Source organism: Melospiza georgiana, chromosome 10 (assembly GCF_028018845.1).
Source record: "Melospiza georgiana isolate bMelGeo1 chromosome 10, bMelGeo1.pri, whole genome shotgun sequence".
Lineage (NCBI taxonomy): Eukaryota > Metazoa > Chordata > Aves > Passeriformes > Passerellidae > Melospiza > Melospiza georgiana.
In genome coordinates, this window is record NC_080439.1 from 19,337,578 (window position 1) to 19,350,374 (window position 12,797).

The 12,797-nt window shown below is 40.0% G+C and overlaps 1 protein-coding gene across 3 annotated transcripts in view; it reads left to right on the plus strand.

Annotated features, from left to right (window-relative positions):
* Positions 1–12,797, plus strand: part of STAG1 (STAG1 cohesin complex component) — a 150,850-nt gene that overhangs the window by 105,714 nt on the left and 32,339 nt on the right. For all 3 annotated transcript variants that reach the window (XM_058031617.1, XM_058031615.1, XM_058031616.1), the window contains 5 exons: positions 808–906; positions 5,510–5,589; positions 7,342–7,449; positions 9,686–9,800; positions 11,909–12,026. In XM_058031617.1, the coding sequence (XP_057887600.1) occupies positions 808–906; positions 5,510–5,589; positions 7,342–7,449; positions 9,686–9,800; positions 11,909–12,026 (520 nt within the window). The remainder of the gene's footprint in view (positions 1–807; positions 907–5,509; positions 5,590–7,341; positions 7,450–9,685; positions 9,801–11,908; positions 12,027–12,797) is intronic.

Here is a 12,797-nt window from a genome sequence, read left to right on the forward strand (position 1 = left end):
GAAAATGCTTTTTCCTTCTTTGCAATCCTCTTACTTTGCTTATTGTCTGTTTCTGTGGAGAGGATGAACCCAGGGTCCTCTGAAACAGATGTTCCTCTTGTGCTTGACCTCCTAATTAATTAATGAATGAATTAGTTAAGTTCATCTCTTAGTTTACTAAGTCTCTTGCTGGCCTTCCTGTCCATCCTGTTTGCAGCTTTTACACTGGTATAAATTTCTTAAGAATCAACCTAACAAGCATTCCCACCCAATTAGTTCCTTGCTAGAAGGTGTTTGGGGTGTTCAAAGCTCCTGTGAGCTGGATGAGTCTCACACTTATGAAGAACCATCTTGTGTGTGGTGTGTTGAGGGTCTGTGGCACATTGCTGCTCCTTCACTCTGTAGTGTCTCCACTTTATAAAAGTAAATTGACACTTCAGTGAACTCCACAGAGTATATTTGAGTAGATTTGTGTTTATAACATTTTTGCTAGCCACACTGCCTGCATCAACCACTTGGAAATCCTGCATCCTTATTTTGGATTTACTTGCTGCATTCTTTATCTTTTTGTGGAGTCACTTGAAAGAGAAGCACTAACAGACATATAAGTGATGGCACATTAATTCTTTCTGTATGCAAATAGGAAGAAATTCAGCATTGTAGGTGACTGCATCTGGGTTTTGGTTTTCAGCTAAATTGTAAATTGGCTTTGGTCATTTGCATAACATTTTAAATATACATTAAACAAATTACAGTATTATGTTTTTTAATATTCATGTGCGTTTGGTTAAAGTATTCTGACAGCTAATCTCAGTGTTTTTTATTTAGCAAGGTGAAGTGAGGTTGAAGTGTTTGAAAGCTCTTCAGAGTCTGTATACCAACAGAGAGTTGTTTCCCAAACTGGAGCTGTTCACAAATAGATTCAAGGTAAGAGGAAATACAGTTTTTGGAAGGAGGACAGAAAGTAAAAGTGTCATCATCCTGTTGTGGTCTTTGAGTCATGTCTATTAAGAGTAAACTCATTAATTTGGGACACAGCTTGTAACTGCACCACTAAAACCGTGTTACTGAATGCTGAAATGAAGCCAAACCCGTTTCACAGAGTTTGTCTTGAAAGATTTGTCAGACTTAACCAGGATGATTATTTGTCTGTATGTATTATTTATAGCTTATATATTGTCCTTATTCAATCTGCCTGTACTTATTTAATTTTAGATTCATTGATTTTAAAGGATGTATACGAACACAATCTAAAATATAGCTGAAAGTAGCAGCCTATAATGAAAGATTGTTTGTTACACAGCTTTTTTAGCTCAATATGTGCTTGTGTTTGGAGGGAGAGTCACTTGGATGTGCATCACAGTCCTTTACACAGTGAGCTGGCCTTGCTGCAGAACAGGAGTCCACATTGTGCTTCCAAACCCCTTGAGCCAGATTGGCCCTTCAGGAGAGGAGTGCTGGGGGGATATTTCATGGGGTTTTTATTAGCACAAACTTTTTGTGTAATATCTGGATAAGAATGTGGCTGTTAATTCACTTTGTGGTCTGACTGCTTTATTGTACAAGTGAACTGTCTGGAGAGATGGGTGTGGAAACCCTGTCCCTGCTTTTGTTTGGCTGCCTGCTGAGGAGAGTGTTCAGGCACTGCCACCATGTCAGCTGCTCCCTCTCCCCGTGGCTTTTGTGTTCTGCAGAACACACTACTGGGGGAAAGGCTACCCCCAAGGAAAAACTCATTTATCTCATTTAAATCTTTATTAGAATGCTGATGAAAAAAATTGTTTAGAAAAGAATCAGAGCTGACTGGTTTATTTTAACTTAAATCATTATTATAATGCTGATAAAAAATTCTGTTTAGAAAAGTGGAGATTTAAATATTTATAAATACTGTGCACAAGATTTAAACTTCTCCCTGTAGATTCTCCCTGTATGAAAACAGTTTATAAAAACATGATAATCAGCCTTTTTCCACATTCACTTGAGATGCAGGAAAAAGATGCTAAACCTGCAATAAGCCTAGATATTAAGGAAGGCTTTTTTCCAAAATGATAATTATATAATAGAGCAGACTCTTTATTAATAGTATCCTTCTTTAAGATAACAGTCTTAAAGGGCAGATTAAATAAATATCTGCCATAAATGAACTAAGTATAGTTGACTAAAGTAGGAGATAAAACTCAATCATTTTAAGAGACCACCTAAGGACCTGCATTCTTCTAATTTTATAAAGCCAGTTTCTGGCACTGTTGCAGTAAAGACAAAATGTCCTCTCATAGGAGAGAATCTGGTAAACAGATTCAGACCTCAAAGTTATTCTCTAATGCCTCCATAAGTCTGCTTTGCTTTATCCTCACAGGGCAACCAGAAAAATGGACCCTCTAACTCTGCTGATTTTCCTGTTCCATCTGTGCAGATTTAGATTTGTTTATATTTGCTGCTTCTGTAATTCCATTTATTTTTAAATTGATCACTAAAGCTCTCATGGCCTTTTATCTGTTTCTCTTTAGTAGAAAATGTACTGGATGCTTCTTTGTCAGGTTCTCATAATTTGTAAAAGAAAAGACTGCTTTGAGGCTGAACTCTCCATGCACCTGCAAAGCTTTCAGGACAATTTGAGACGCTTTGGGCAATAGTTACTCTGTAATGTACTCCAGAAAACTACAGGGACGTGAAACCTCTAAATACAGCTTGCTTTTCACAGCACAGACAATTCTCTTAAAGGAAACTGCGTTGCTGCTTGCCTTGGAATGGTACAGGGAATTTGCATTTCTGTCTAAGAGGTTCAAAGGGAAGGGAGCCTTGTTAGTAATTCTTCTTTCTTCTCTCCCATACAAGCTTATTTTACCACAGATATCTCTGTCATTATGAAATAAAACAGAGGAGAAGATGCTCAAAGTCTCTGTGAGCCTAGAGAACAGATTTGTTTAACATAATGATTAATCACTTTTAGTTTCTGCCACATCAAGAGAACAAAAAGCTGGCATGGCCCAAATGCCTGCACTTGGATTTACAGCTGTGCTGTCAGGGATGTGGCCTTTGGCACCAGGATGGAGCAAAGTTCCAAATTAATGCTTTTTGAATCTCTGATACATTGGCTAAATGTCTTGCCACCACAGACTCTACCACCACCTCTTTGAGAAATAATTGACCTAACTGCCATTTTCACTTCCATGGCTGCTTATTTATATTTCTTCATCAGAATTTAATCGACCTGCACAGTTCAGCTGGTGTTCAGTTCAATCCATTCAAACTGAGAGAAATCTCTCTAGAGGTCTTCTAGCTGTTAAAAGAATAAATTAATTTGATCCAGAGTGCCTTGTGCTGGGCTGTTAATATTTCACCTGCTTCCAGAGAGCTGTGACAAGGATGTGATCCTTTCCCTCTTTCAAAGAAAAATGCCTGTTCTTTCCAGCATTTGTGTTTTTAAGAGTAGGTGATATGCAGGAAAATAAGCTTCATCCATCAAAACAAAAATTTGTCCATCAAAGAGAAGACTTTTGTTTTCCATCAGGAAATCCTGTCTGACACAGACCTTAACTGACCCCATATGGAAAAGCTGTGAATTAACTCCCCTGCAGGCAGTGCCAGAGTCCCTCATCCCTCACCCTGTGCTGTCTCCACAGCCTGGGAGCACAAGGAGAGAGAGATTGGCTCCTCAGTCTGCCTTGTTCACAGCCAAATATAGAATGGAAAACTGATCTTCAGAGACATTCAGAATTAGTATTTCAGCTTAAAAATCTAGGCCTGTGCCCTGTCCTGCTGCTGTACAATGGCACAGGGAATCTCTGTAAAGGCAGATTGAGCAACTGGGGGTTGGAACTGCCCCAGCCACTGAAGTTACACGCTCAGAGGCACTGGGGGTGTGGGTCTTGCTGGGAAGGCTCTTGGGGCCTGGCTGGTGGGTGCCACAACACTGAGGTGCTGGCCCCAGGGCAGAAAATGACACATCCCTGCTGTTTATTTTAAGCCTGATATTTTTGGGGAAAATTGAGAGAACAGTTTTTTAGGATAAGGAAACCTTCTCGCGTTGGTTGGTTTCAAAGTCCCAAAGGACTCCAGATTCATAGGGTACCTCCTGCTCTGTGGACAGGAGAGTAGATTCCCTCCCTGGGGTGTAAGATAAACTCTGAGAGAATATATGAAATTCTAGTGAGACATTTAAGATCATGATCTACGGCTATTCTTATGGTGCTCTTATTGCTGTTCCTTGGCCAGGAACTTAGGAAAAGTTGACAGTAATTTTTTTTTTCTTGTTCATAACAGAGTGTCCTGTGTGGAAAGTTGTTTCTTTGGGACTCATCATGGACTTCTCACAGTCTTTAAAACTGTTTAGATCTACATGAAATGTATCAAATTCTCCAGGAGCTTAATAGTGATTGATAGAGGCCCCTTCAGTCACAGTGACAAGAAGTGTCTCTGCAGACCTGGTTTTGTTAGGAAGTAACAACTGAGACAGCCATGATGCATTTTTTAAGTACTGATCTGAAATTTCTGTATTGAAATAAACAGTTTCTTGATGTTCCCCTTCAGCCCTTAAATGGAATAGTAGAGAAGAAAGGTGAAAACCTTTATTTTGCTCTGGTTTGCTCTGATGGCTTTCACTGTTGTTGCCATACACTTCCCTTGTTTATTTTCCAGTCCCTGGTTTCTATTTTTTCATATCCCAAAATGTCATAGAGTACCTACTCCTTCCTGAAGCAGGTTAAGCCAGCAAAATCAAGTTTTGTTTTCAGATGGCCTGATTTCTCTTCAGTAACTTGCTCAGTCAAGCAAAGAGCACTGAGACATATTGCATTTTTATGGCTGGATGGAAATTCTCCCCAGATAGGAAGGACAACATACACCAATCACAGCTATTTTTGCCAGTAATCAAATTGAACCTAAGGAGAGAGAAACCCCTAAAAGACTCCTCATAACTGCAGGGTCCTTAGAAGTTAGAAAATCGTTAGATTTGACAGGATGTGCTTGTCTCCACTAGAAGGAATATAGGAAAACACAAAATCAAACCATGGAATTCCCCACTTTCCTGGGGAAACTCTGTAGTATAATTCTTGAGCTGTGCTTAAAACCTTGAGATTTAGACAGGGAAAAGGTCCCAACTTTACAGGCAACCTGCAGATGCATGAATTCAGGTGTGATTTTTCTTCACAGTGTTTCTGTATATGCAGCATTCCTTCCTCTGAAATTATTTGGTTGCAGGGGAATGAAGTGGGGCAGTTTTTCTGCTGTTGTCCAACCCAAGTATGTGACTTTGCAGGAAAGACCTGTTAAATTGATCCAACCCAGAACAGTGCTGTAGCTCCCAAGTCTCCTCCCTCCCTTTCTGGCAAACACCAAGGATAAGGACTGCTGAAGCACTTGTTCCTGTTCTAACACACAGCTAAGGGGTACATTAAAAAGTTGGGTAATATTGAGGGGCTCTCACTGTCAGCATGCAGTTAAAACATCTTTCTCCCCAGAAGCAGGTTTTCTGTACCATCTGCTGGCCTTGCTGTGTTTGTGCTGTCACTGACCTGGAGTTGCCTTGCAGGACCGCATCGTGTCCATGACGCTGGACAAGGAGTACGACGTCGCTGTGGAAGCCATTCGATTGGTCACGCTCATCCTCCAGTGAGTGCTGCCCCCCCAGCCCCTGCTCTGCCCTGCAGAGTTCCCTGCACCACTGCCATTCCAGTGGCTTGGCTGCTTTGCCTGGGTATTGAACTGACTGTGCTAATTTACACTTAGTGTGGAGGTGAACTGAACATATGATATGGACATGAAGCTAAAGTTAGGTATTTCATTTCATGGAAATATAGGAGGCAAAGTTTAATAATGTGTGGATGTTTAGGCATCCACACATTAATGCATCCATTGTGTGGAAAATGCCAAAGGGCATTTCTACCTTTGCCAAGGGCAGAGCAACTGTCCTCCCAAAATGAGTGGCTGTGGGTTATGCTTGCTAGAGTAACTCCAGCAGTAACACAGATCCACTGTAGGGAGAGTTGGTTGATTTCCTGACACAGCTGGAAAGAGTTACATGGTAGGACACCTTTTTCCAGGCTTTTCCATGTGGGGATGCAATGGCTCCCCTGAGGTAAGGACCACCCCAGACATCCTCCTACATGCTGATGTGGAACCAGCCTGTCCTCAGCAGCCTTGTAAGGGGCACTGCTAGGCTTTTATAATACATTTATTAAAAGCTGTATTAAAGAACATCTGGTTTACAAGCAGATGCACAGAATTTTTGCTTTATATTTTATATCCACTGGCTCCACTTTGAAGAATGTTTTTGGACATGCAGAATTTGGACAAAAGACTGCCCTAGCCTTTCATTAGTAAAGTCTAGACTTCAGCTTTTTATTTATGGGTCACTCTGCTTTAAAGAGATTAGCCTTGTAATATTAGCAAGAAATGGAATCTTGTATCTACTGTTACATTTTTAAAGTAAATATAACAAATATGATCTGAAATGACATGTAGAGCACATGTCTTCCCTGCACTATTAGCAATTTTTGGGAAGACAATGAGTTTTAAGGTCAAAAATTACCCAGTGCACTTTTTTTTTTGTCTGTTCCTGCTTTCTTTTTGGTTGCCTTTGGTTGTCCATTGAAAGCACAGGCAATGCTAAATGCCTTTAGCATGAGGAGAGTCTGGGTCACCTTGAAAAGCACAGGGCAATATTCTGGCAGGTAGGAACTCCAAAAAGGTGTCTGGAGCAATCCTGATGGAGAATGACCAATTAAAATTATGTCTAGTCTGATGCCAAATGATTTAGAGTCCTGATACATAAATGGTTCTAATGGATGCAAACTAAACAAAGATGGAGGTAACATTCTCATTGTGACAGTGCTGGTATTTTTATACCATTTTTGCTAACATTCTGGGACAATCTGCCCAGGGAAATGTTCAGAAGTGGGAACATGGATTATTGGTGAACCCAGAGGGCCCAGGTTAATGGTGGGACTGAATGAGCATGGAGGTCTTTCCCAACCTAAAGGATTCTGTGATTCCAGGTTTTTGGTTTATGCTGTTTAATGAGTGTTTGGCATCTTGCAGTATGTGCACTGAAGTTTGTGTGATGGTCTGAGGAATGAGTAGGGGTGGGTTTGTATGCAGTCATGCTGATATTTTAATAATATTATTTTTTCTCTATATTGATACAACTGGGAGAAGGAAATCAGAGAAACTTCCAGTCTTACAGACCCTTTAAATACCTCTGTATTTTCAAGTTGAACCAAAGATCCTCGAAGTCCCTGTTGAACCATGTAGGATTTTGTGGGAAGTGAACCAACCTTGTAGCTGTCCCAAGTGAGCTGTGGGAGGTGAGGGGATGGAGATGAAACCTCTGCTGTAGCTGAGGTGTTGTTGTGACTCTTTCAGTGGGAGTGAGGAGGCTCTGTCCAATGAAGACTGTGAGAATGTTTATCACCTGGTGTACTCAGCACACCGGCCTGTGGCAGTAGCAGCTGGGGAGTTCCTCCACAAAAAGTAAGTCATCAGTTACTCTGGAAAAAGACCAAGTTTGTGAATGCTTCCTAGAGAGATAACATCAAAAACCAAAGAAGCAATGGAGTGAAATATCTCAATTTAGCAAATCGGGTATTTCATTTAAACCAGAGACTTTATTCTCTTGTTTAAACAAGATCTGAGGACTTGAAGAAACTGAATGTACATTTTTCTTGCTCTGCAATTCAGATAACATTTCCCAACTCCTTGAGGGTTAAATATACAAAGGCTGCACAAACTTCTGAAGTTGGTTTAAGTTCTGCAGCACTTGCTGAATTCCTGGTGTGATAAGATACATATATTGGGCTTGTAGTCTGGGGTGATCTACCTGATATGTCAACAGTCATAATTTCTTGCAAGTTTTAAGACAGTTTATTTCTCTGTTGTGAACTTGAGAAGTTTTTATGTAGCAATAACTACAAAATTTGTTTCTAAACTCACTGTCTTCCCCTGAAAATATATTGCATTATGGTTACATCTTTCATGTCCTCACTATGCCAAAGGACATGACCCAGCTTTTCCATGGATGTGACACACCACCTCTGTATCTGTGACCAGGGCATTGCCACATCATAAGAGTTAACTTCTTCTTTTTATTGTTTGCAGTTAAAAATCTTTCAGCAGGAATTTGATTTTTTTCCTCTCATGGGTTGTGACAGAGTTTTTTATTACATGTATAGAGGATTTATATTAGAACCCATGTTATCTAATTTTTTCATGCCAAGATACAGGTAGGAAAAAATACACAAAGACACCTGTTTTTCTTTGCCAATGCTCTAATTTTCTATGGTTTATTAAGCATTTACAGCTCGACATTGTAACTGTAAGCTTCCATTGGTGGATTTTTGGAATTCCAGCTTTGTGATAAAGCACTACCCGTTTCAAGGAATATATGTGCAGATTTTCATTAATAACAAGACATTGTACTAGTCACTGGAAAGGGTTGGTTCTCATTAAAAATACACACTAAAATTCCTTTATTAATCAACACGTGACAGAATACTTTTGAAAAATGCTTCAAGGTAAATAAGGACATACCTTCTCCACAGTGTACTTAGGAAAAAGACAAAACTTCATTTTGATTTCTTTTACAAGGTACTAAGCTGTGTTCTGCAAATGTGCCTCAAGGCTAACAACATGGAGACAAGATTGTCCCATTCTTAACTAATTTTGTCTTGGTTTCTGTAAAGAAAATCTCCAGTTAAATAAGTTAGAATCTATTTCAGGCATTTGAGGTGTGATTTATCTCACCTAATTTAATACATTTCACAAGCACTTTCTCTGTGATAATCATCAGCCATGCTCTCTGTGCTTGGCCAAGGAAAGCAAATAGTACAGAGGATATAAAGGATCACCAAATACAGCAGCACTGGCTCATCCCTGAGGTGCAGGTTGTGAGGTATCAGCACCTGCACAGGTGCTCATTGCTTATCTGTTAAGCTAAGCAGGAGGGATGAGGTAATGTTTTTAACTAAAATACAACATTTGTGTGTAACTTGTTCTTCCCTCCAGTGAAATAGAGCACTGAAATCAGAATTCTGTGTTTCACATGTTAATCTGCTTTGTGATTTCACTGTAAAAGCCAGGAGCAGCTTTCAAACTTCTCAAAGTAAAGCAGTCATTGCTGTAACAGTAATACTGGCACATCTGAGGTCTCTTGGAAAATTTGGTCATTGAGAGGAGTTTGGGATGGGCCATGCATCAGGGAACCCATTGCAGAGCGTTTCACTTACCTGTAAAACCCAAAATAATGAGTAGGAGCTGGTTTTATCTTTGATGCTGCTCCTGGTACCTGAGGTTGGCTGTTTGATGGATGTCAGGTTTGTTTGTCCCATGTCCCAGCCAAAGTGACACAACCCCAGCTCCCAGTGCATTGGTGCAGTAGGTGCTGCCTCCACTGCGAGACTGGATAAGTTATAAATGCAAAACTGTACAAGTGATACAAATATTTGAAACTGTGCAAAACCTTCAATGTAAATAGGTTTTGGAGAACTTTTTCCTGTGTGAAATTCTTCTAGCATTGTGAACTTAAAGACTGAAGACAAATTCATCTCTTCAGACAGGCAGAGGTTGTGGCCTCTTTCCATTGAAAGAAATAGCTTGAAATACTTGCAGTGTTTTATGAACAAATTTACTGTATCAAGAATGAATGCTCATCATATTCTTGCAGAAATGAGAATTGTTGTGATAGCCATGAGCTCCTTCTTCTTATTTTCAGGCTGTTCAGCAGACATGATCCCCAAGCTGAAGAGGCTCTAGCAAAGAGGAGGGGGCGAAATAGCCCAAATGGAAACCTTATTAGAATGTTGGTTCTTTTCTTTCTTGAAAGTGAGGTAAAAAAGTCATTTTTAACCTTTAAATGTTTAAAAAACCTGGAACTTAAGTAGTGATTTATCAACATACAGTAATAAATTGTCTTTCTTTTCCCTTTTATTTTATATTTTCAGAAATACCATAAGCCCTTTTCCCTGCCCCTCCATTTCTTTTTCCATTAAGGAAATTGATCTGAAGATCTTCATGGTTTAACTCCTGCATGTCCCCACTGTACTCACACTGCATTGCTGGTGCTGTGGTGGCTGCCAGGGTACATTGCTGCACACAAATGGAAATGGTTCTTTGCTTACATAACCATGCAAGGAGAATACCTCTGGAGTTATTCTTTGGGGAGTAAAATAATTTGAATCAGGACAGGACAAAAATTGTGTAATATCTCCAATTCTGCTTAGAATCATAGATTAACTCAGTGGGAAGGACCTGAGGGTCCTTAGCTCAGAGCAGAGTCAGCTGTGAGATGAGATGAGATGAGGTCTTCCAGGGCTTTATGAAGATGCATCTTGGAACCTTTGGAGGATGAGGAAAACAAGCATAGATGAAGTGTTTGGTGAACACACCCAGGGTGGGGTTATGCCCATGATTTATAGAGACAGCATCTATGGGAAATTGTGTGGTACATGTAGTAACAGTAATAGAGATGGGGAGTGGTGGTGGAGGGAGGAGAATTTCAGAAGGTACTGTCAGATACAGGATGTTCTTAAGATAGAGGGGGAAAGGTTCAAAATTATTGATTTGATTTGATAAATAAGCAGATTGAAAGAAAGGAATGACAGAAATGTTTCTCTAGAGAAGGGACTGTAGTATATTTTGGGTAAAAAGCAAAAGTAAAGATATTACAATTGGTTATTTTAATTGTTATGAAGCCTTGAACAAGGGACTTGACTGAGAGAATGAAAAGAAACACTCAGAGTTGCTGAGAAGGAAGGAGAAAATTTTGGTACAGGTCTTGTTTTTTAGAAACACCTCATAAACCTAGAAATTATTCTGAATGAAATGTCACTACCTGTGTGGTCCTTCTGTCTGCCACCTGAATGGATTTTTAGTTCCAGCTTCTTTAAAAATTAGATTGTAGAGTTCATTGTGTTTTACAGTGTGGAGCCCTTAGATGTGAGTGTGATTTGAGTTACTGAGCACTGACCTTGTCTGTCCTGAGGAGAAAAGAGACTCTGCTCCACTCCCAAAGCCAAGATCAGCAAAGTGCCTCCCATGCTGCTCCCTGAGGGTCACTTCTCTCTCAGGGCCAGTTTTTGCTATTGTTGCTTTTGAGAGAGTTGTTGGGAGCCAAGTAGAATATCCTGACTCCAATTTTAGTAAAGAGCTGGAGAATTGGGAGTTTGCCTGTGGGTGGGATGAGTTAAAGCTGCAGCCTGGGGTGCATTCAAGGGAGTGAGCCTTGCCCAGCAGCAATAACTCTGGGACATTTTGCCTAAAGCTGTCAGAAACAGAGGAATGTACTGACACCTCCTCTCTGCACTCAGGGATGTTTTCCAGCTAAGGAGTCAGTCCCTGGCAAGCACAAGCTGTGTGTTGTGCTTGTTACTTGTTGGTAGTAGTTAAAGATAAGTTTAGAAAACAGCAGAAGCCTATGGGTTATTTTTCTCACTTTACAACAGTTGTGTTAATTCACATGAAAACATTTTTTTGCAGTTGAAGTTAGTGTTAAATCTATAGCCTGTGAAATCACCAGGATTTTTGCTCCCTTTTTTTGAGCACATAGAAGGATGAAAACCAATTGCTAGTTCAAAACAAGTACATTACAACTCTCATGCCTTACCATCTCTCCTTTTTGTAATGCAGTGAGAAAGTGAGAGAAGGTAAGTTTACAGCTTCTGGGTCAAAACTCTGGGGAAGATTTTTCCCAAACAAGCAGCTTTGTGCAAAAGAAGCTCAGTTTGGTTTTATTTAGTTTCTGTTAAAGCATAACCCCATTGCACTGGTGTCATTCATTTGGGAGAAAACCTTCCTGAATTAGTTTCAAACTGAATGTTCTTTCCAACTAACATAAGATATGTGCCCAGGACACTCTGTGTGGCCACATGATTATGAAAGTTGAAGAACTGGTGCTTAATACCAAGAGCTGTACTGATGATTGCTTTGGATTTTCTAGTTGCATGAACATGCAGCCTATTTGGTGGACAGCTTGTGGGAGAGCTCTCAAGAACTGCTGAAAGACTGGGAATGTATGACAGAATTGCTCTTGGAGGAGCCAGTCCAAGGAGAGGAAGGTATTGGCTTAACCCTCTGCTTCCTTGACGTTGTGCAGTATTGTTAATTATTCTTTAAATACCTCTGCCACCCATAGTGAAACATCTTTTTTGTTGTGGTTTGTTTGGAAAGCATATTTGAAGATTTTGAGTTAATCTATTTTTAATGTACTTTCCTTCAAAAGCAGCAATTTGTACTCTATTTTTCTTTTTTATTGTTCTCTGGAGGTTTTTTTAAATCAAATGTACTGCACTGTGGTTCCCTAATGTTATAGGGAGTTTACTCAAGTCTTAACTTGATTTTGTCTGAATGTTTAAATAGTTATTTCAATGAATTAAATAGCTAAGACAATTTTGAATAAACAAGCACTTCAGGTGATGCTAGTTAATATGGGACTTTTCCAGGTAATGTGAATGCTCAAGAGAAAAAACAAAGGGGATTATTTCACCATTGGTTTCAGATTTCCTTTTGCTGATAATAGACCTGGCTGCACAAAGTAGCCAGGGAGACTTGGGGGCAAAGTGTCCTAAGGCTAATGAGTGTCATTCAAGATCCTTTATAATTCCCCAGGATTCTCCTGCTTCAGGGGCCTTCACAGAGCTTAGGTGTTTGAAAAATCAATGTTCCTGGCAAGGTGTGCTCATCATGTCCATGCTTCAAAGGCTGGCCTGTTGCTTTGCACCTGCTACAGTGGGGGTATTTATAGGGTAATTTCATTAGGAAATTGATTCTGCTTAGCCTAGTGGGGTTTGAGCACTTGCCAGAGAGCAGAGAATTTATGAGGAAGTGAC